Source organism: Salmo salar, chromosome 12 (genome assembly GCF_965601325.2).
Source record: "Salmo salar chromosome 12, fSalSal1, whole genome shotgun sequence".
NCBI classification, from domain to species: domain Eukaryota; kingdom Metazoa; phylum Chordata; class Actinopteri; order Salmoniformes; family Salmonidae; genus Salmo; species Salmo salar.
In genome coordinates, this window is record NC_138302.1 from 20296592 (window position 1) to 20321775 (window position 25184).

The 25184-nt window shown below is 42.0% G+C and overlaps 1 protein-coding gene across 1 annotated transcript; it reads left to right on the plus strand.

Annotated features, from left to right (window-relative positions):
• Positions 1–16498: 16498 nt before the first annotated feature.
• LOC106564400 (uncharacterized) lies at positions 16499–24902 on the plus strand. The gene is made up of 3 exons (XM_082958698.1): positions 16499–16582; positions 19111–19270; positions 22367–24902. Exons 1-3 carry the CDS (start codon positions 16574–16576, stop codon positions 24016–24018), a joined length of 1821 nt encoding a protein of 606 aa, XP_082814824.1. The 5' UTR covers positions 16499–16573; the 3' UTR covers positions 24019–24902.
• Positions 24903–25184: the final 282 nt, after the last annotated feature.

Sequence of the window (25184 nt, forward strand, 5' to 3'; positions counted from 1 at the left end):
ATATTTTTGGGGTAAATATATACACTGCTCAAAAAAATAAAGGGAACACTTAAACAACATAATGTAACTCCAAGTCAATCACACTTCTGTGAAATTAAACTGTCCACTTAGGAAGCAACACTGATTGACAATAAATTTCACATGCTGTTGTGCAAATGACATAGACAACAGGTGGAAATTATAGGCAATAAGCAAGACACCCCCAATAAAGGAGTGGTTCTGCAGGTGGTAACCACAGACCACTTCTCAGTTCCTATGCTTCCTGGCTGATGTTGTGGTCACTTTTGAATGCTGGCGGTGCTTTCACTCAAGTGGTAGCATGAGACGGAGTCTACAACCCACACAAGTGGCTCAGGTAGTGCAGCTCATCCAGGATGGCACATCAATGCGAGCTGTGGCAAGAAGGTTTGCTGTGTCTGTCAGCGTAGTGTCCAGAGCATGGAGGCGCTACCAGGAGACAGGCCAGTACATCAGGAGACGTGGAGGAGGCCGTAGGAGGGCAACAACCCAGCAGCAGGACCGCTACCTCCGCCTTTGTGCAAGGAGGAGCAGGAGGAGCACTGCCAGAGCCCTGCAAAATGACCTCCAGCAGGCCACAAATGTGCATGTGTCTGCTCAAACGGTCAGAAACAGACTCCATGAGGGTGGTATGAGGGCCCGACGTCCACAGGTGGGGGTTGTGCTTACAGCCCAACACCGTGCAGGACGTTTGGCATTTGCCAGAGAACACCAAGATTGGCAAATTCGCCACTGGCGCCCTGTGCTCTTCACAGATGAAAGCAGGTTCACACTGAGCACATGTGATAGACGTGACAGTCTGGAGACGCCGTGGAGAACGTTCTGCTGCCTGCAATATCCTCAAGCATGACCGGTTTGGCGGTGGGTCAGTCATGGTATAGGGTGGCATTTCTTTGGGGGGCCGCACAGCCCTCTGTGTGCTCGCCAGAGGTAGCCTGACTGCCATTAGGTACCGAGATGAGATCCTCAGACCCCTTGTGAGACCATATGCTGGTGCGGTTGGCCCTGGGTTCCTCCTAATGCAAGACAATGCTAGACCTCATGTGGCTGGAGTGTGTCAGCAGTTCCTGCAAGAGGAAGACATTGATGCTATGGACTGGCCCGCCCGTTCCCCAGACCTGAATCCAATTGAGCACATCTGGGACATCATGTCTCGCTCCATCCACCAATGCCACGTTGCACCACAGACTGTCCAGGAGTTGGCGGATGCTTTAGTCCAGGTCTGGGAGGAGATCCCTCAGGAGACCATCCGCCACCTCATCAGGAGCATGCCCAGGCATTGTAGGGAGGTCATACAGGCACGTGGAGGCCACACACACTACTGAGCCTCATTTTGACTTGTTTTAAGGACATTACATCAAAGTTGGATCAGCCTGTAGTGTGGTTTTCCACTTTAATTTTGAGTATGACTCCAAATCCAGACCTCCATGGGTTGATAAATTGGATTTCCATGGATTATTTTTGTGTGATTTTGTTGTCAGCACATTCAACTATGTAAAGAAAAAAGTATTTAATAAGATGATTTATTTCATTCAGATCTAGGATGTGTTGTTTAAGTGTTCCCTTTATTTTTTTGAGCAGTGTATTAACACGCACACACACACACACACCAGTAGAGAACTCCACCCAGCTTTAGGCGGCTGTATTTTTCCACAGTACCCAGACCACCTATCTCCTTATCTTTTGCCAGCCTAACTGTTCCCAGGCCGTTGTTTCTCTCCCTAACTTAAGGAGGCCTCTTCTCCTGTTCCTTTCCCAAGGTCGTCTTATCAACTCTGCCCTGCTCATTTTGAAGTGGTACCAGTGTCTTACTCACACACAGTATTGCAATATAGTTTTTAACCCATTATTATAGCCTTATTTCGAATACATTTCAACAGGTTATAGGGTTTCTGAGTGAAATCATTTAGTCAAACCTTTAATCATATAATTTCCATTACAACTACGCCCAAGCATTACACTACAGCAGCAATCTTTGTGTGAGTTGACAAAATCATGAGGCAAATCAGGTTAAAAAAACAGCAGTTTGTCCTTTTTGTGTCTAAATATTTTATTAAACGAAATCTAATGTGCTGTGGCAAATGCTGCCTTGCCACAAGTTTTTTTTCAGCCGTGATGGAAATTCTGAAATGTGTTCTTGTCACGTCCTGACCAGCAAAGGGAGTAATTGTATTAGTTTTGGTCAGGATGTGGCAGAGGGTTTGTGTTTTTGTATGTATTTCTACGTTCTGTCTAGTTTAGTTTTTCTATGTTTAGGTTTGGGCGTTGGACTCTCAATTGGAGGCAGGTGTTTCTAGTTGCCTCTGATTGAGAGTCCTATAATTAGGTGTGTGTTTGGTTTGGGTTTTGTGGGTAGTTGTTTTTGCATTGCTTTTAGTATAGCCTGCAAGACTGTTGTACTGTCGTGGGTTTTTCGTGTTCACTAATAAATAACAATGATGAGCACGCTGCGCCTTGGTCCATTCCTGACGACAGTTCTGCCTGGAAACCGTCCAATAATTGTTGTCTTCTTGCATGAAAAGGAAGGAAATTACAGCAACTTGTGCCCTGACTACAACATGTCAACCACTCACGTACTTTCGTTTTCATACTGCCAGTGAGTTGTCTTACAAAACCTCTCCACTTTGTTCTGTAAGTACACTTGAAGTCATCTTATAATATAGTGTTTGATAGTATGTTTTTAGTGATAAACCATTCTTCTGGCTATTGATAATAATAGGGACCCATGTCTCAATGCTATAGGATTATAAGAATAAAACAGATTTTGAGCAATAAATTGATTTATGTGTATACAGTGCTATAGACAGGTCTGTTCAATAAGTAATTGTTTACCTCTCAATTGATTTATAAGGAGTAGTTATTCACCAGGTACAGAGTGAGTTGTTGTTTATGTTTCTAACACTGCAGGGTGGGTGATGCGACAATGGCCTTGAGAACAGCAGGAAGTGTGTTGGTGGTCTTTCTCTTGTCAGTGGCAGGGACTGTATGGTCACGTTCTTAGATTTGTAATAGTCTTCTTATGATAGGTATCCTTGTTGCTATTAAATCAACAGACAATTATAAAATGCCATGAGACGGTTCAGGACAACATGATGTGCCACAGGGTTCAATTCTTGGGCCGACTCTTCTCTGTATACATCAATGATGTCACTCTTGCTGCTGGTGAGTCTCTGATCCACCTCTACACAGACGACACCATTCTGTATACTTCTGGCCCTTCTTTGGACACTGTGTTAACAACCCTCCAGACAAGCTCCAATGCCATACAACTCTCCTTCTGTGGCCTCCAACTGCTCTTAAATACAAGTAAAACTAAATGCATGCTCTTCAACCGATTGCTGCCTGCACCTGCCCACCCGTCCAGCATCACTACTCTGGACGGTTCTGACTTTGAATATGTGGACAACTACAAATACCTAGGTGTCTGGTTAGACTGTAAACTCTCCTTCCAGACTCACATCAAACATCTCCAATCCAAAGTTAAATCTAGAATTGGCTTCCTATTTCGCAACAAAGCATCCTTCACTCATGCTGCCAAACATACCCTTGTAAAACTGACCATCCTACCGATCCTCGACTTTGGCGATGTCATTTACAAAATAGCCTCCAATACCCTAATCAATAAATTGGATGCAGTCTATCACAGTGCCATCCGTTTTGTCACCAAAGCCCCATATACTACCCACCACTGTGACCTGTACGCTCTCGTTGGCTGGCCCTCGCTTCATACTCGTCACCAAACCCACTGACTCCAGGTCATCTACAAGACCCTGCTAGGTAAAGTCCCCCCTTATCTCAGCTCACTGGTCACCATAGCAGCACCCACCCATAGCACGCGCTCCAGCAGGTATCTCACTGGTCACCCCCAAAGCCAATTCCTTCTTTGGCCTCCTCTCCTTCCAGTTCTCTGCTGCCAATGACTGTAATGAACTACAAAAATCTCTGAAACTGGAAACACTTATCTCCCTCACTAGCTTTAAGCACCAGCTGTCAGAGCAGCTCACAGATCACTGCACCTGTACATAGCCCATCTATAAATAGCCCAAACTACCTCTTCCCCTACTGTATTTATTTTGCTCCTTTGCACCCCAGTATTTCCACTTTGCACATTCATCTACTGCAAATCTACCATTCCAGTGTTTTACTTGCTATGTTGTATTTACTTTGCCACCATGGCCTATTTATTGCCTTTACCTCCCTAAACTCACCTCATTTGCTCACATTGTATATAGACTTATTATTGACTGTTTGTTTTACTTCATGTGTAACTCTGTATGTGTCGAACTGGTTAAATAAAGGTGTTTTTTTTATTTTTATGATTATGAATATTCTGCTGTGTTCAGGGGTATTTTAGGCATTCCCATTTCCCTTCAGAAGCTGGGTCGTTCCACCAATCCGGTGCCTTCTGAGAAGTGTTTCTTGGTCAAAAGATTATTCAGATTACACCTAATTTTCATGAAGAGCATGTGTTGAACTTAATAAAACATGTGTTTTCCCATCTCAAGAGGTTCAATGAAAAATGACTATAGTAAGTGCCTATTAAGTTCCAAATAAAGTTACAGGGTTGACCGTGACAGGGTTGACAATTTAATCTTAAATCCGCAGTTAATCCCTTTGTGTGATAAGGGGAATGGAAGGTTGTTGTGTGCAACAGGGAGTTGCATTCGAAAGCAAGCTTCACATAAATGTTTTAATTGTTAAAACATATATAGCCTGTCTATCTATGGGTAACAGGGTTGACGTGTTATTCTCGTCCCGCTCAGTTTTCCACCACAAAACACCAGAAAATGGCTAAAAAGAGTAGAACCAGCTCACCTGCTTTTACACGATGATTTAACAATTAGATGTTCAAGTAAGCTACATGTAATTGTTTTAAGAACGTCATACCAAGGATCATTTTACTACTTGATTTTGAATTCTAAGATCCCTTAAAGCACCCCCCCCCCAAAATGAAATAAATCCCTTACAGCTGTTAGCCCATAAAATTGCGTTGAATAACAGTTTCACTACATAGAACAACAGATCATTTCAAAAACAAAAGGAAGTTTGTTCTGAAGTATCTGACCTACAGTCCCAGTCAAAAGGTTGGACACACCTACTCATTCAAGGGTTTTTCTTTATTTGTTCTATTTTCTACATAGTATAATAATAGTGAAGACATCAAAACTATGAAAAAACACATATGGAATCATGTAGTAACCAAAAAAGTGTTAACTTGTTATGGATAGGGGGCAGTATTTTCACGGCCGGATAAAAAAACATACCCGATTTAATCTGATTATTACTCCTGACCAGAAACTAGAATATGCATATAATTATTAGCTTTGGATAGAAAACACCCTAAAGTTTCTAAAACTGTTTGAATGGTGTCTGTGAGTATAACAGAACTCATTTGGCAGGCCAAAACCTGAGAAGATTCCAAACAGGAAGCGCCCTCTCTGACCTTTTCTTGGCCTTCTTGATCATCTCTATCCAAAACAGGGGGTCACTGCTGTAACGTGACATTTTCTAACGCTCCCATAGGCTCTCAGAAGGCGCCAGAACGTTGAATGATGACTTTGCAGGCCATGGCTGAAAAACAGTAGCGCATTTGGATAGTGGTCGATCTGAGAACAATGAGACTGGCGCGCGCGTACACGAGAAGAGTCCATTTTACTTTCTCTGTCTTTGAACGAAAACAACGACTCCCGGGTGGGATTTTATCGCTTTTTTTACGAGAAAAATCGCATAAAAATTGATTTTAAACAGCGTTTGACATACTTCGAAGTACGGTAATGGAATATTTATAAATCTTTTGTCACGAAATGCGCCGGGCGCGTCACCCTTCGTTACCCTTCGGATAGTGTCTTGAACGCACAACAAAACGCCGCTATTTGGATATAACTATGGATTATTTGGAACCAAACCAACATTTGTTATTGAAGTAGAAGTCCTGGGAGTGCATTCTGACGAAGAACAGCAAAGGTAATCCAATTTTTCTTATAGTAAATCTGAGTTTGGTGAGTACCAAATTTGGTTGTCAAAATAGCTAGCCTGTGATGGCCGGGCTATCTACTCAGAATATTGCAAAATGTGCTTTCACCGAAAAGCTATTTTAAAATCAGACACCGCGATTGCATAAAGGAGTTCTGTATCTATAATTCTTAAAATAATTGTTATGTTTTTTGTGAACGTTTATAGTAAGTAATTTAGTAAATTCACCGGAAGTGTTCGGTGGGAATGCTAGTTCTGAACGTCACATGCTAATGTAAAAAGCTTTTTTTTTATATAAATATGAACTTGATTGAACAAAACATGCATGTATTGTATAACATAATGTCCTAGTGTCATCTGATGAAGATCATCAAAGGTTAGTGCTGCATTTAGCTGTGGTTTTGTTTTTTGTGACATTATATGCTAGCTTGAAAAATGGGTGTCTAATTATTTCTGGCTGGGTGCTCTGCTGACATAATCTGTTTTGCTTTCGCTGTAAAGCCTTTTTGAAATCGGACAGTGTGGTTAGATAAAGGAAAGTCTTGTCTTTAAAATGGTGACGTTACAGAACTCCTCTATGCACTCGATATGTCCGATTTTAAAATAGCTTTTCGGTGAAAGCACATTTTGCAATATTCTCAGTAGATAGCCCGGCATCACAGGGCTAGCTATTTAGACACCCAGCAAGTTTAGCACTCACCAAAGTCAGATTTACTATTAGAAAAGTTTGATTACCTTTGGTGTTCTTCGTCAGAATGCACTCCCAGGACTTCTACTTCAATAACAAATGTTGGTTTGGTCCCAAATAATCCATTGTTATATCCAAATAGCGGCGTTTTGTTCGTGCGTTCAAGACACTATCCGAAAGGGTAAATAAGGGTGACGAGCATGGTGCAATTCGTGACAAAAGAATTCTAAATATTCCATTACCGTACTTCGAAGCATGTCAACCGCTGTTTAAAATCCATTTTTATGCCATTTTTCTCATAAAAAAGCGATAATATTCCAACCGGGAATCTGCGTTTAGGTAAAAAGAGGAAAGAAAATAAAGCACAGGGTCGACTCGTGCACGCGCCTAAGCCCATTGTCCTCTGATCGGCCACTTGCCAAAAGCGTAAATGTGTTTCAGCCTGGGGCTGCCTCGATATCATTCAGCTTTTTCCCGGGCTCTGAGAGCCCATGGGAGCCATAGGAAGTGTCACGTTACAGCAAAGATCCTCAGTCTTCAATAAAAAGAGCCAAGATGAACAACAACTTGTCAGACAGGCCACTTCCTGTACAGAATCTTCTCAGGTTTTGGCCTGCCATATGAGTTCTGTTATACTCAGACACCATTCAAACAGTTTTAGAAACTTTAGGGTGTTTTCTATCCAAAGCCAATAATTATATGCATATTCTAGTTACTGGGCAGGAGTAGTAACCAGATTAAATCGGGTACATTTTTTATCCGGCCGTGTCAATACTGCCCCCTACCCCCAACAGGTTAAAACCTGAGCCAACTCCCTGTGCTTACCGTGGGGAGCGAGTGACCGAGCAAGCACCGTGCTATGCGGTGATACGCACTGTGTCGCCAGTGCGTACTCACAAGCTCCTCACAGTTGCCGTGCTAGAGTTGGCCGGCAGCCAGGGAGAAGTGCACCGGCTCAGCGTATTTGGTCTCCAGTGTGTTTCTTCGGCCCAGGTTATCCTGCGCCTGCTCTACGCACGGTACCCCTCATTCACCAGCACAGCCCAGTTCGCCCTGTACCAGCACTCTGCCCTTGCCGGGCTAAAGTCAACATCGAGCCAGGACGGGTTGTGACAGCCCTAAGCGCCAGACCTCCAGTAAGCCTCCACGGCCTAGTACGTCCTGTGCCTGCTCCTCGCACTCTTCCCCCTGTGCGCCTCCATAGCCCAGTACGTCCTGTGCCTGCTCCTCGCACTCTTCCTCCAGTACACCTCCATAGCCCAGTACGGCCGGTGCCTGCTTTGAGCACTCAGTCCTCAGTGCGTCTCCCCAGTCCGGTGAGACCTGTTTCAGCTCCACGAATAAAGCCTCCAGTGATAATCTATGGTCCAAAGCCTGTAGAGATGATCCATGGCACGGAGCCTCTAGTGATGATCCATGGCCCGGAGCCTGTTGGGATGTTCCATGGCACGAAGCCTCCAGAGGTAACCCATGGCCCGGAGCCTGTAGAGATAATCCATGGCAAGAAGCCTGTAGGGATTATCCATGGTCTGGAGCCTGTAGGGATAATCCATGGCCCGGCACCTGTAGAGATGATCCATGGCACAAAGCCTCCAGTGATAATCCAGGGCATGGAACCTGTATTGATGATCCATGGCATGGAGCCTGCAACAATGGTCCCTAGTCCGGAACCTACAACGACGCTCCCCAGCCCGGAGCCTCCGGCGGCGCTCCCCAGCCCGGAGCCTCCGGCGGCGCTCCCCAGCCCGGAGCCTCCGGCGGCGCTCCCCAGCCCGGAGCCTCCGGCGGCGGTTGGGGGTGCCTCCGGACACACAGAAGCGGGTGGTGGGGGTGCTACGCCCGGAACCAGAGCCGCCGCCAATTATAGATGCCCACCCGGACCCTCCCCAATAGGTTCAGGTTTGCGGCCGGGAGTCCGCACCTTTTGGGGGGGGTACTGTCACACTCTGACCTAGGAGAGCTGTGTTTTCTCTGTTTAGCTAGGCCAGGGTGTGATAGGTGGGTGGGCATTCTATGTTTTTGTTCTATGTTTTGGCCGGGTATGGTTTCCAATCAGAGGCAGATGTCTATCATTGTCTCTGATTGGAAACCATACTTAGGCAGCCTGTTTTTCCCTCAGTTTTTGTGGGTAGTTGCTTTCTGTTTAGTTGTAAGTACCTGACAGAACTGTAGGCTGTCATTTTTGTTTAATTTTGTAAAGTGTTCATTTTTGCATTAAACTACAAGATGAACATATTCCACGCTGCACCTTGGTCTACTCCTTTTGACGCGCGTAACAATAATGAAGTGCGTGCCCTCATTCACGCATGCCACAAGACTACAGTCCAAAGAGAGCCACCTTGAAAAACTACAACTACTAACACATTTTTCAAAAAACAAGCCTGAAACCCTTTCTAAAGACTGTTGACATCTAGTGGAAGCCATAGGAACTGCAATATGGGAGGAATTCCTTTGAATATCCCATAGACAAGCATTTGAATGGGCTGTGACAACAACAACAAATTCCGGATGGATTCTCCTCGGGTTTTTGCCTGCCATATCAGTTCTGTTATACTCACAGACATTGTTTTAACAGTTTTAGAAACTTCAGAGTGTTTTCTATCCAATGCCACCAATTATATGCATAGGCTTCTGGGCATGAGTAACAGGCAGTTTACTTTGGGCACATCAGTCATCCGAACTTCTGAATACTGCTCCCTAGCCTTATGAGGTTAACAAATGATCTCTTACCAAGCTTGATGATTGATGGACTTGCCTATTAAATAAAGGATCAATTTTTAAAAATAAATAAGAATGACTGTAGTCATTTTTGCTTAATTTTTGTTCTAAATGGAGACAGCATATTGGATTGTCTAAAAATGCGGGAAATCACCTTTTAGATGCCCATCAACATTCTGGGGGAGGACCCCCAGACCCCCCGCCAGGTTATGTCTGATCAATTAAATGTTTGTATTGTATATGATGATGGTACAGTATTACTCCCCGCCCCCTTTACCGCAATGGATATTTTTATGTTTCGTTCACTACCAGTGCAGTAGGTGGCGGATATACGACAATAGGTGTGCTCCAAAAACATTTACATATTTTTTATATGCACTTTAGTAACGTGTTGGTTGTCAGGAAAAGGCATCACGGGTACAGGAAGCCAGATCTGCATCACCATCTTAGACCCTCAGTACATCTAGTTGGTGTCAACCACAGAACTCACACTTCTGTTACACACAGGCAGTATAATGTATCCTACCAAACTCCTCTCTTCACTCTGGAAGTACACTTGATATTACCTTTTACATTACAATTCTAATTTGTTCTTGGTGGTTTGTTCTGCAGAATGAATGTCAGCATGTCAGTCTCATAGTAAAACCTTTGTTCTTGGTGGTTTGCCAGGATTCAGACACAGCTAGGACATCAGGGTTGGCGGAGTGTGCTAAAGCAGTGTGCTAAAGCAGTGAAAAATAATCTTAGGGAGGAGGCTTCTGATGTTAAGATGCATGAAACCAAGGCTTTTACGGTTATAGAAGTCAACAAATGAGAGGGCCTGGGGAATAGGAGTGGAACTGGGGGCTACAGGGCCTGAGTTAACCTCTACATCACCAGAGGAACAGAGGAGGAGTAGGATAAGGGTACGACTAAAGGCTATAAGAACTGGTCGTCTAGTGCGTTGGGGACAGAGAGTAAAAGGAGCAGATTTCTGGTCGTGGTAGAATAGATTCAGGGCATAATGTACAGACAAGGGTATGGTAGGATGTGAGTACAGTGGAGGTAAACCTAGGCGTTGAGTGACGATGAGAGAGGTTTCATCTCTGGAGACACCAGTTAAGCCAGGTGAGGTCTCTGCATGTGTGTGGGGTGGGACAAAAGAGCTATGTAAGGCATTTTGAGCGGGACTGAGGGCTCTACAGTGAAATAAAACAATACGAACTAGCCAAGACCGCAGTAGACAAGGCATATTGACATTAGAGAGAGGCATAAAGCAATCACAGGTGGTTGACCTTTTTCTCTGGGTTGTTCAACCTACATACAATTCAAGATGCTTCTTCATGTTATTCTGGTGTGTTCAGTGGCATCGTCTGTTAGGTGTCCCCATGTCACTTTAGTAGTTGTCTCTCATACCTCACTGATTGACACTTCTCTATGGGTTTCATTCAACCTCAACTCAGCAACTACGGCAACAAAGTGTGGGCAAAAAAGCCACGTGATGGTGTCTCCCAACAACACATTGTTTGAACAGAAAGTAACACTGACCTGTAACACCACCTGTACTCTGAGTAACAACCCCACCTACATTTGGTACAAGAACAGACAAAGTCTTGCATGGTTATCCAAGTCCACATTGTCAGCTAAGAGATATCATTCAGACAGCTACTCCTGTGAAAATCTTTGAGGGTCTCCTCTCTCCTGCAGTGTGAGTGTTTTTAAAAATCTAAGATTACCCAATGCAACAATGGATACCATTACAGATATAACTTTAGTCAGTGTTTATTTACAGTACAGTGGAACTACTGTAACTAATTGATGGACCTCCAATTGTTTTAGTTGTTTTCAGTCAGAATTGTTTCAACGTGACTTACACCCATCAGAGTATCTGTGCTTTGAAGGGCTCAACAGTGGAACTGCCCTGCACATATAGACACCCAAATAGCCATGACGTTTTAAAAGCAAACTGGTATATCCAAGAGAAACGTGATGAAGTGCTTAAAGCACTGAACTTGGACACAGAGCATGCAGATCGTGCTGAGTACCTTAAGACCCCCCAAAAAGACCTTGCGATTCAAGAGAAGGACTGCACCCTGAAAATCACAGACTTAAGAGAGAACAATTCTGCTGAGTACAAGTTCAGATTTAAAACAGAATTTAGAGAATGGGGTTACAGCTTCCCTGTAACAACTCTGACTGTCACAGGTAATATATAATATCTACTACAACTACTAATACAGGTAATATGTAATATCTACTTATTCTACTACTACAACTACTAATACAGGTAATATTACACAAACAGTTTAAGATATGGAGTCTTGGTCTATGACACACAGTACTGACAAAGTGATGATTCTACACCTAATTTCAGGTCTGCAGATGAAGGTGACTCCTGCCACAGATAAAGGGAATCTGACACTGACCTGTAGCACCACCTGTACTCTAACTGAACCCCACCTACATCTGGTACAAGAACGGACAAAATCTCACCAACTCAGTCAGCAAAGAGTATGCAGGCAGATACTCCTGTGCTGTAGAAGGCTGCAATAGCCCACCCAATCCACCTACCTCATCCCCATATTGTTTTTATTTACTTTTTTGCTCTTTTGCACACCAGTATTTCTACTTGCATTTCTTCATCTGCTCATCTATCACTCTAGTGTTAATTTGCTAAATTGTAATTACTTCGCTACTATGGCCTATTTGTTGCCTTACCTCCTCACGCCAGACTTTCTTTTTTTTCTATTGTGTTATTGACTGTACGCTTGTTTATTCCATGTGTAACTCTGTGTTGTTGTTTGTGTTGCACTGCTTTGCTTTATCTTGGCCAGATCGCAATTGTAAATGAGAACTTGTTCTGAACTAGCTTACCTGGTTAAATAAAAATACAAAATAAAATACAAGAATCTCTACTCTCCTGAAGACTCTCACTGTTATTTGTAAGTATTTGTAAGTAAATGACAGTTTTAAACTTCACTTGTACTGTGTGTGCTCTTGTATTGAGTTGTGTTCTTTAAACTCACTCCTGAACTGGAAATACCCCCAAACCGCACGAAGCTCACTTTTTGGTGGCAGAGATTGTTAATACTTTAAGAGGGATGTCACATGTGTTTGCAAGACAAAGAATCTGAGATCTGATCTCCTTGCGAGCTAGTGAGGGAGGAAGCAGCAAGATGCTGGTTACAATCTTCTTACCATTTTACCAGCAGCATACCACCCTGCATCCCACTGCTGGCTTGCTTCTGAAGCTAAATAGGGTTAGTTCTGGTTGGTCACTTGATGGGAGACCAGGTGCTGTTGGAGGGCCACTAGGAGGCACTCTTCCTCTGGCCTGAAAAAAAATATCCCAATGCCCAGGGCAGTGATTGGGGACATTACCCTGTGTAAGGTGCTGTCTTTCAGATGGGATGTTAAACAGGTGTCCTGACTCTCTGTGGTCACTAAAGATCTAATGGCACTTATCGTAAGAGTAGGGGTGTTAACCCCAGTGTCCCGGCTAAATTCCCAATCTGGCCCTCAACCCATCATGGCCAACTAATCATCTCCATCTTCCAATTGGCTGATTCATCCCCCCCTCCTCTCCCCTGTAACTATTCCCCAGGTTGTTGCTATAAATTAGAATGTGTTCTCAGTCAACTTACGTGTTAAAATGGTGCGGCAGGTAGCTTAGTGGTTAGAGTGTTGGACAAGTAACCGAAAGGTTTCAAGATTGAATCCCCGAGCTGACAAGGTAAACATCTGTCGTTCTGCCCCTGAACAAGGCAGTTAACCCACTGTTCCTAGGCCCTCATTGAAAATAAGAATTTGTTCTTAACTGACTTGCTTAGTTAAATAAAGGTTAAAAAATAAAATAAAAAAGTGTGTTAAATAAGAAAAATATAACCCTCCTTTCATCCTCAACACCAGATCCTCCAAGGAAATCCCTCCGGGTCAGTCAGTCCTTCTGGTAAAATAGTGGAGGGCAGTTCAGTGACTTTGACCTGCAGCAGTGATGCCAAGCTACCTGTGGACAAATACACTTGGTACTTTCAAAATAGGACTTTAAAAAATGGATTTGAACAGATCTACAACATCACCAGCTTCAGGTCTGAGGACAATGGACATTACCAGTTTGAAACCTGGAATAAAATGACATCTGCACTGTTTCTTTGCACCTTAGCACACATGAACACACACACATACATACATTCATGCTACACATCACAACTGCTGCTACCAGACTCTCTTTATGATTGATAAATACTGCACAATTGAACCACTTGCCTCCCATCCCCCATCCCCAAAACACAAGAAAATATTGTACTATTAATCATCTCCCTTGTATTATACTTATGCTACAATGTTTATTCTATTCTACTGAGACATTTACTTTATGTTCGTATTGTTATCTTTTATTATGTCTTATTGTTGTTGTATTATTGGGAAGGAACCTGCCAGTAAGCATTTAGTTGGACGCTGTATACTATGTGTATTCTGTACATACGACCAATAAAACTTGAAACTTTAAATGAGACCCCAGAAGTGAGGATTGATGATGACATGTTGCATCTCCTTTCTCATCAGACCTCTCTCACAGGTAGCTGAGGAGGTCTCCTCTGTGTTCTATAGAACAGTTAACAAACCCAGAACCAAGAAGACCTGAACACAAGATGATCTTTGTTGCATCCCAAATGGTACCTTGTTCCCTCTAGTGCACCATTTAGTCGTGGGTCATGGGCTCATGGCTTGAGACTGAGATTTGCTTTGAATATCTGAAAGGGAACAAGACAATACCAAACCTGTCATTAAGCAGTATTTCTTTAGCTCTTTGGGTGTGTTTTAGCGAGAGGAAAATGTTGCCCATAATGTTTTAGGTCGTCATGAGTGATGGCACAACAAATTGGGGAGTCATTACTGTAGCTTCAGTACTGTTAACGATTAATGTACAAGACTATACAGCCACACTGTTATTCACTTCAGAACCTATTCAGACTTCAGAAAAGTTTACTTCACGTGGACTTAAGTCAGAATATGTTGCGTCTACTTATCGCAAGTCTGAATTGGGCCCTTCATACACATCTTGCTATTAATAATGTAAACAAAAAAGTAAAATATTTTGTAAAATGCTCAATTAAAATGACTTTCATTTAGGGTTGAACTATTCTCTTGAATAAAAGTATATGATAAAACTGGGCTTGATTTCACCCCAAAACAATGTAACCTTTATTTAACTAGGCAAATCAGTTAAGAACAAATTCTTATTTACAATGACAGCCTACAATGACGGCCTACACTAAGTACGATCCATGTATTAAATAGCACAATGTAATCTGCTTTATTTAAGAGGCCTTACAATAAATCTACACAGTGATTTAATCATCACATCCCATCTGTAGTATTTTAGGTTTTATCATCTATAGAATAACTAATAATAACGGGACAGGAGAGAGCAGCTCATTTGGGAAACTTTACTAATCCAAAACATGGTAGTAGAACACAGGAGCATGTTTGAGGCGAGAACAAATTAAAGTTAAGAGGTCACAGGATTAACCAATCAGCTAAGTGATAATAGTATCTAGGCAGATTACCATGTTAATCGACCAATCTATTACACCATCCATCCAGACTATAATAGACCTACAGATAGTCTGTGTCTGAAATGGCATCCTATTCCCTATATACTGTCAGGTGACATTTCAGATGCAGCCATCCTCTCTAACAGTTAGAAGCCAAACAAATGATGTCAGGAACTCCAAATGTCATGAAATCACAATTGTGGATTTTCGATGCAATGACGTCTCACAAATTATCATCGCCATGGTGATGCTCCATGACATAATTTATTTGGACGGTTGAAGTGTTGTCGAGGAGTGGGCGTAGCAACACTACACTCTTTGGAAATAAAGGTGCTATCTAGAACCTTCAGCTGTCCCCATAGCAGAACCCTTTGAAGAACCCTTTTCGGTTGCAGGTAGAACCATTTTGGTTCCAGGTAGAACTCTTAAGGGTTCCATGTCAGACCCTTTCAACAGACCAGATGCTTTTTAACTTTCTGTGGAGAACCCGTACCCGTCACATTAGGAAACTGTTGTAATGAACACTTATGAGTATGGTGGCTGAATTTTCGGACATCCCTACCTTAAACAATACTTTTAAGATCAATTTGATAAAACACTTCACAAGAAGACCTACTTCTATGTGGAACTTTATTCCTCATCATGCCTTTTCTACTTTTGGTGGCTTTAACTTCATGTTGGTTTGCTATTGACAAAGTTCCAGTGAAGCTCCGCTTTTCATTGGCAGGTTTTCTAGTCATGGTCCTTCATTTAGAAGCATCATTTCTCCCCACAGTGTATTATATCTGGAATAATCAGCACATATTGTATAACAATAAATCTTTGTTTTTAGAATATTGGTTCAGAAATAATATCCTATTGGTGAGACAACTTGTAAATGCAGAGGGTCTTTTACTTCATTATGACTCATTCTTTTCACTTTACAAGATCCCTATAACGCCTAAAGAGTTTACAATGGTTTTAGTCTCCATTCCCTCAGGTGTTGCTTTATTATTCAGGAACATGTTAAGACCCTCAGAACCTACCTTCGATTACCGCTGTTGACTCAATAGTAGTAAAGATTTGTTTTTGTTTTGGTCCGTTCAACAACAGAGCGGTACTTGCCTTGTATCAACAGGATTTTCTATCTATATACCTTATGTGATGCCTTACTGGAATCGTTTTATTGATGATATGTTGTCTCACACATACGTACTTACTAACACAATAAAGGAAGTTTATTATAAAATGATGAATTCATATTACCCTGTCAACCACTATATGAAGAAGTAAAAAAATAGAAGCACATTCAAATTGTACCTTTTGAAATGACCACCCAGAAACCGTGTTGAATGTTTTTCTATGGTATTCATGTAAATAATCTGTGGCAAGACATCAGTAGATTTATAATGGAACATACTCATGAAGATTTGACACTATTATGGAGAGAAGTCCTGCATGAATTCTTTACCTACGATAAACAATATTTGGATGGATATTTATATTTTTCGATCATCCGCCGTACAGTAGGTGGCGGCAATACGCCGATAGGTGTAGTCTGCCAAAAAACCTTAAAGAAGAACAAGACAACAGGAAATTGTTGACGAGGACAGCTAGCGACGAACAGTTCATATCATACAAAGAAACAGTAGCTTCCACAATGGATCGGGTCAGTCTGGTCTTAACATTATATGCCTGCTGTGTTGTATAAAATGTCTAGGCCTAGTTTTCATCATCTTTGAACCTCCACATTGCTGTGTTCTGTTTGGGGCGGCAGGTAGCCTAGTGGTTAGAGCGTTGGGTCAATTAACCGAATCCCCGAGCTGACAAGGTAAACATCTGTCGTTCTGTCCCTGAACAAGGCTGTTAATCCGTTGTTCATAGGCCGTCATTCTAAATAAGAATTTCTTAACGGACTTGCCTAGTTAAATAAAGTATACAACTTTTTTAAAGTTGTGTACAACTTTATCATTTGTATTGTAACGACCCTGGGCTTATAAGCGCGGATATCGACTGTGCCGTTCGAGCATACTTTTGCGGCACAGTCGATAGCACGCTGGACTTCGGGCAAGAAGGTCGAGGGTTCGAGACCTGCTCCCTACTTGTTTCATTACAGTATTTATTATGGATCCCCATTAGCTGCCAACGCAGCAGCTACTCTTCCTGGGGTCCAGCAAAATTAAGGCAGTTCATACAATCATGTTTACAAATGTTTACAATCATGTTTCACAAAGTACGTTCATCTCTAGGAGACAGAACGCATCTCCTTCCTGAGCGGTATGACGGCTGCTTGGTCCCATGGTGTTTATACTTGCGTACTATTGTTTGTACAGATGAACATGGTACCTTCAGTTGTTTGGAAATTGCTCCCAAGGATGAACCAGACTTGTGGAGGTCTACAATTTTTTTCTAAGGTTTTTGGCTGATTTCTTTTGATTTTCCCATGATGTCAAGCAAAGAGGCATTGAGTTTGAAGGTCGGCCTTGAAATACATCCACAGGTACACCTCCAATTGACTCAAATGATGTCAATTAGCCTATCAGAAGCTTCTAAATCCATGACATCATTTTCTGGAATTTTCCAAGCTGTTTAAAGGCACAGTCAACTTAGTTTATGTAAACTTCTGAGCAGCTGGAATTGTGATGCAGTGAATTATAAGTGAAATAATCTGTCTGTAAACAATTGTTGAAAAATGACTTGTGTCATGCACAAAGTAGATGTCCTAACCGACTTGCCAAAACTCTAGTTTGTTTACAAGAAATTTGTGGAGTGGTTGAAAAACGAGTTTTAATGACTCCAACCTAAGTTTATGTAAACTTCCGACTTTAACTGTATGTTTGTATTAAGTACTATTAGACATGCACCTGTATTATGTACGTATGTATGGGGGCGGCAGGAAGCCGAGTGGTTAGTGTTGGGCCAGTAACTGAAAGGTTGCTATATCGAATCCCCGAGCTGACAAGATAAAAATCTGTCATTCTGTTCCTGAACAAGGCAGTTAACCCACTGTTCATAGGCTGTCATTGTAAATAAGAATGTGTTCTTAACTGACTTGCCTAGTTTAAAAAATATATATATATATTTTTTTGTGTGTGTTAGTACTATGTTGACGCCACCAATATAATCTAAGATGGGTGTAAATAAGTCAGAAGTGAGACAAAAAGATAATGGTGGCGAAATGTCAAAGGGTATTTTACATAAAGAGGAGTGACTATGTATGTTATGTAAGGATGAAACTGTATTGAAGGAATGTGCTGAGACTGGAAAAGTCAGATGATCCTTGGACCAGCTCGGCTTTGTTAATCTGTAATAAACGCTATTTGAATTCAGAAGTTCCGTTATCTGAGAAATGTTATTGGACCAATATTTCCTCGACACTAGCTAGATACGTTAGCTTACTAGGTACATTAATAGCTTTAGGTTGGTTGTTTTTAAGTTAAACTTCAAGATTTCCACCAAGGACGTTGCCTCTCCCATAATCACTCTCCCTCGCTTGGGCAAGGGACATTTTAAGGTACACTCGGAGGTAAAACGCAATTCAAGGGCTGAGGGCTGTTGAGTTTGAAACGCAGCTGGAAGGCAATCAGGAAGAGGCAAGATCAGGTGGGACCATTATAGGCAATGAGAGAGGGCAGGTATCCGTTTCCACTAGTTGCCACAATGTCAAACGTCTATATCGTATTTTTATTTATTTAGGGTCAGGCATAAAGTTAGTGTTTTCAAGGTTAGAGTTAAAATCACATTTAAAAATATCAGTTGTAGAAATGTGTGTGGTTTATGGCTTTGTTTGTGGTAACTAGTGATGACCAGGTACTACTTCCATACAAAGTGTTTTTTTTCTTTCAAAGTTGCTGGGATGTCACGTGTCCTACTTTTACCAATACACTCCTAACAACCAACTCGTTACGAAAATGTATATGTGATCAAATAAGCCAGAAGCCTGATTTTGGGCCCAGTTATCCCTCTTGCTTCTCCTCTTCCGCGCTGTTTGATAGGAAATGACTGGTATGAGATATATGGTGGAAACTAGCCCATGCCTCCACCAATCCAATGCTCTTAGATTTGTGGGTTGTAGTGAACGATTGAACATTTCAGGTAAAAGGAGATATTCAAGGGATGCACCCAAATCAGAGGTTTAGACTGAATTAATACAATATTTGGTTTAATGATCAACTGTAAACTTCTTGTGGCCAACAGGACAAAGCTAGCCCGTCCCCCTCCACCCTCCAGGAGTCCCCAGGTCGACCGCCTCACCGTACTTTACTACTGGTTCTGGTCGACTGCAGGAAAACACCTGGGCAGAGTGGAACTGAGAGACGAGAAGGAGATGAGGAACATGGAGATATGATTTCATTAAGTAAGAACCATGTGGATTAGATTACAGTCTGCTTCTGTAACAATTAATTGGTTAATTATATATTGATGAAAATATCTGGTAGTTCCACCCAATTTTGAGAAGTGTAACGTGGTCACCCCCAAAAACGTTTGATTTCACCTAATTTTAACATTCTTTCATGAAGAGCACATGTTCAGCTTCATAAAACCATGTTTTCCCATCTCAAGAGGTTTTATGAAATTAAATACTGTAGTAAGTGCCAATGTGCTAAATAAAGTAACAGGGGATTAAACAAAACCACTAGTTCACATTGGTAAAATTGTCCTTTAAATCAGCCACCCATTTGCTTATGACGGGGGTAATGGCAGCTAGTTTTGTTCCACAGGGAGTGGAAATTGAATGCAAGCTTCAATTCTACCATATCGATTTATGGGTAAAATGGTTCACTAGCTCGTTTTCCACCAAAAAACACCAGAGAATTGATAAAAATGACTAGAACCAGCTCACCTGCTTTTACTCTATGATTTGACTGTTCAATGTTTCTTTTGCCCAAAACATGTGAGGAACAGTTTCACCATATTAAAACATGGGTTGACCTTAGTGAGGGACAGACGTAAATGAATCACTAATTACATGAAATAAATGATGTTCTGAAATAACTGTCAAAGTAACCAAATAACTAGGGCTTTACATGCACACTCATAATTTGACATTAAACTAGTTATGGCAGTAGGCCGAGTATGGCATTAGTCATGTAAACATCTCACTCTGCTTATATTAATTTGTGTAAGGTCATAACCTAAGTAACAGGCTGACTACACGCGACGCGAGCGTTGCAAAATAAATGTAGAAATCTATGTTATTCAATTATTGCACTCACACTGCTTGCGTGCGCCAACGAGTGTCTGCATTGCCAAGGGCTAAAATAGAAGTCAGTTCTATTTCTGACGCAGATCGCGCTGCAAGTCCACGTGCCCTCTCCTCATTGTTTATACCGACGTGGGTGACTGAAATGATCGTGGACTTCAGGAAACAGCAGAGGGAGCAGCCCCCTATCTACATCGACGGGACAGTAGTGGAGAAGGTGGAAAGTTATAAGTTCCTCGGCGTACACATCACGGACAAACTGAAATGGTCCACCCACACAGACTGCGTGGTGAAGAAGGCGCAGCAGCGCCTCTTCAACCTCAGGAGGCTGAAGAAATTCAGCTTGTCACCAAAAACACTCACAAACTTTTACAGATGCACAATCGAGAGCGTCCTGTCGGGCTGTATCACCGCCTGGTACGGCAACTGCTCCGCCCACAACCGTAAGGCTCTCCAGAGGGTAGTGAGGTCTGCACAACGCATCACCAGGGGCAAACTACCTGCCCTCCAGGACACCTACACCACCCGATGTCACAGGAAGGCCAAAAAGATCAAGGACAACAACCACCCGAGCCACTGCCTGTTCACCCCGCTATCATCCCGAAGGCGAGGTCAGTACAGGTGCATCAAAGCGGGGACCGAGAGACAGAAGCTGTTTTTCAATCTCAAGGCCATCAGACTGTTAAACAGCCATCACTAACATTGAGTGGCTGCTGCCAACATACTGACTCATCTCTAGCCACTTTAATAATGAAAATGATGTTTAAAGTGGCTAGTGATACAATTATTACAATGCCACTTTATATAATGTTTACATACCCTACATTACTCATCCCATATGTATATACTGTACTCTATATCTATACCATCTACTGCATCTTGCCTATGCCGTTCGGCCATAGCTCATTCATATATCTTTATGTACATTTTCTTATTCATTCCTTTACACTTGTGTGTATAAGGTAGTGTTGTGAAATTGTTAGATTACTTCTTAGATGTTACTGCATGGTTGGAACTAGAAGCACAAGCATTTCGCTACACTCGCATTAACATCTGCTAACCATGTGTATGTGACAAATAAGATTTGATTTGAAAGACGAACGAGGTCAGTGGCGTAATGCACCTAATTTATGAAAGTTGCCAGTCGCAATATAAAGTCAAGAGAAGAAAAAGCCTGGAAGGAGGAGAGATGACTAGAAATGATTCAGTTGACCATTTTATGTGTGGATTAATTGGCGGCGTAGAGGACCTTGTGCATTTCAGGTAAAATAACAACTCAATGTTTATATCCCAGGACAAATTAGCTAGCAACAGCAAGCTATCTAAATAGGACAAATTAGCTAGCAAGTGCAAGCTAGCTAGCTAAATTGCCATAAATGTTTAATGCTTTTTGACCAGTCCCCAATTAATGTAATTGGTTAAGAGTTTGTTTTGATATTTTAACCTGAGTGTCGTGATCGCGTTTGGTGTGGGGGGACAAAATATATTTATGCACGATGGCGCAAGTGCGCAGCCGGTTTGGGTTCGGTGTAAGCATATGCCTTTAAAAACACCTGTTTTTCTGAATAATCTTTAGAATGATTTGGACATGTGAACACTTAAATCAGAGTTATAGAGGTGTATTTAATCTGTGCATGTGCTAGCACAAGCAGCGCAAGCTAACATCTTTTGACCGACTGCAGTGAGTTCAGGAAAAACTATTTCTAAGCTGCATACTTTCGGTTTTCACATACAAACCTTATTTTTCCGAACTGCGTCAAAAATTAACATAGTCGCTGTGGTAGAAATGTTATTTTGATTGGCCATTTTCAGCATTTATCAAAGTCCCATCAGGTAGCCTGATTTCAGATGTGTCCATGTAAACAGGTTTATGAGGGAAATTGTTATTTCAAAGCATGTCAATGTTTAAATCAAACTCCTTATACTATTTGACTATTCACAATAATGATATTATTCTGCGCTTGTAACTTTACTCAATGATGGTAAAACTTGGAATGATTATTGTATTAGGTGGGTTAAAATCTATCTAGAAGTTACACAGGGTTGGCGGAGGGACTTGTCAAAATTCAGAATTTTGTCACTTTAGCAAGTCTTTATTCATATGATTTAATAACAGATTTAAAATGTAATACTGGTGCACAATTTCTACTATATGAAAGGGACGCAAAAGGCCTTAGTTTCATGGAAGGACCCATCTGTTCATGGACCCATATTTGCAAAACCTAACTATTCAATGTCTTTGTTTCACAGGGGACATCGCTAATCGTTGCTCTCTTAGAGGGAGGGGCTTATCATCTGGGGAGCCTCAACAACATCATGATGCTGAGAAGAAAGAGAAGACTCTCTCCAGATCAGAACACTTCAAGAAACACCGGCATAGAGGTATAGAGAAGAAACCTCACCACTGCTGCTCTGACTGTGGGAAGAGTTTTGCTAAGCAGGACTTGACTATTCATGAGCAAATTCACACAGGAGAGAAACTATACCACTGCTCTCAGTGTGGGAAGAGTTTCACTGCATCTAAAACCTTAAAATCTCATCAGAGAATTCATACACGGGAGAGGCCTTACCCCTGCTTTGATTGTAAAAAATGCTTCAAACAATCAGGAGCCCAGACTACACACAAACACACAGGAGAAAAGTCTTATAGCTGTGATCAGTGTGGGAAGAGTTTTACTCGAGATTACACCCTGACTACACACCAGCGCATACACAGAGGAGAGAAACCTTATAGCTGTGATCAGTGTGGGAAGAGCTTCAATCAATCAGGACACCTGACTATACACCAGCGCATACACACAGGAGAGAAGCCTTATAGCTGTGATCAGTGTGGGAAGAGTTTTACTCGAGATTACACCCTGACTACACACCAGCGCATACACACAGGAGAGAAGCCTTACAGCTGTGATCAATGTGGGAAGAGTTTTACTCGAGATTACACCCTGACTACACACCAGCGCATACACAGAGGAGAGAAACCTTATAGCTGTGTTCAGTGTGGGAAGAGCTTCAATCAATCAGGACACCTGACTATACACCAGCGCATACACACAGGAGAGAAGCCTTATAGCTGTGTTCAGTGTGGAAAGCGCTTCAATCATTCAGGAGACCTGACTAGACACCAACGCATACACACAGGAGAGAAGCCTTATCATTGTGATCAGTGTGGGAAGAGCTTCAATCAATCAGGAGACCTAACTTCACACCAGCGCATACACATAGGAGAGAAGCCTTATAGCTGTGATCAGTGTGGGAAGAGCTTTGCTCTATCCGGTAACTTGACTATGCACCAACGCATACACACAGGACAGAAGCCTTATAGCTGTGATCAGTGTGGGAAGAGCTTTGCTCTATCCGGTAACTTGACTATACACCAACGCATACACACAGGAGAGAAGCCTTATAGCTGTGATCAGTGTGGCAGGAGTTTCAAGAGGTCAGGACACCTGACTACACACCAACGCATACACACAGGAGAGAAGCCTTATAGCTGTGATCAGTGTGGGAAGAGCTTTACTCAAGATTCCACCCTGATTAAACATCAACGCATACACACAGGAGAGAAGCCTTATAGCTGTGATCAGTGTGGGAAGAGCTTCAATCATTCAGGATCCTTGATTAAACATCAACGCATACACACAGGAGAGAAGCCTTATAGCTGTGATCAGTGTGGGAAGAGCTTCAATCAATCAGGACACCTGACTATACACCAGCGCATACACACAGGAGAGAAGCCTTATAGCTGTGTTCAGTGTGGGAAGAGCTTCAATCATTCAGGATCCCTGATTAAACATCAACGCATACACACAGGAGAGAAGCCTTATACCTGTGATCAGTGTGGGAAAAGCTTCAATCAATCAGGACACCTGACTATACACCAGCGCATACACACAGGAGAATAGCCTTATAGCTGTCATCAGTGTGGGAAGAGCTTCCATCGTTCAGGATACCTGACTACACACCAGCGCATACACACAGGAGAGAAGCCTTATATCTGTGAGAAGAGTTTCAGGACATGAGAACACCTAAATAAACAGCAGTTCACACACACTGGAGAGAAACCTTACTCCTGTCTATGTGGAAAGAGCTTTGCTCATTCAGGGTCACTGAAAAAACACAAACATGTTTTCTTTCATCTCCCTCCTCTCCGGTTCCAGATCTCTAAATAAAGTTTAATAGAAAACATTTTGTAAAGAGTCATCCATTTCCCATTATCTAACTAAGTCAGATTACCATGGTAACCTGTGTAGCATAATATGCAGCTCTGGATCCATATGTATCAAGCGTCTTGGAGTAGGAGTGCTGTGTGTGTTGGGGTGGGGGTGTTCAGAGCTGTATCTTATTTCATTAATTCATATTATCCATTAAATAACTTCATAATGTAGAATAATGTTTCAACAATACTAGGTGTGCATTCATGTGTTGGGGAAATGTCTGAAGAGATAAATTGTACGTCTTGTCTCATACATTCATTGGTTCCTGTAGGTGCTGGGTAGAGATGTGAGGGGGAGACAGTCATGACCCCCTCAGACCTTTTGGCAGAACGCTCAGAATATGTTTTATAAGTTAATATATGAGACGGTGCCAGTCACTTGCAGGAACCAAAAGTTAATGATTAATTAATGAATCATGTAAATCATTAAAATATAACTTCTCTGTGTAAGCAGTATATAAGAAAACTAACAGGACTGCCCCGAAAGAGCTCCCGACCGACATGTACTATGGTGCATTAAGTTTGTTGGAACCTCTCCAGCTTGCTGATAATAAATAATTATTCATTAAAGTTTGACTGAGTCCTTGGTAGTAATTTCCACGACACGTATTCAGTACAAAAAAAACCATTAAATCCATTGTCTTATGTGAAGGAGATGTCGCACTGCATGAGGCAAATGGTCCCACCAGATACTGCCTAACTTTTTTTAAGGTATCTGTGACCAACAGATGCATTTCTGTATTCCGAGTTGTGAAATCCATAGATTAGGGCCCAATTCATTTATTTCAATTGACTGATTTTTTTTATATGAAACTGTAACTCAGTAAAATCGTAGACATTGTTGCATTTTGCATT

Excerpts from the sequence above, each read along its gene's own strand:
- LOC106564400 (XM_082958698.1), top strand. Across the intron at positions 19,271-22,366 it reads TGGAGATATGATTTCATTAA|GGGACATCGCTAATCGTTGC; the intron begins GTAAGAACCATG and ends TTTGTTTCACAG.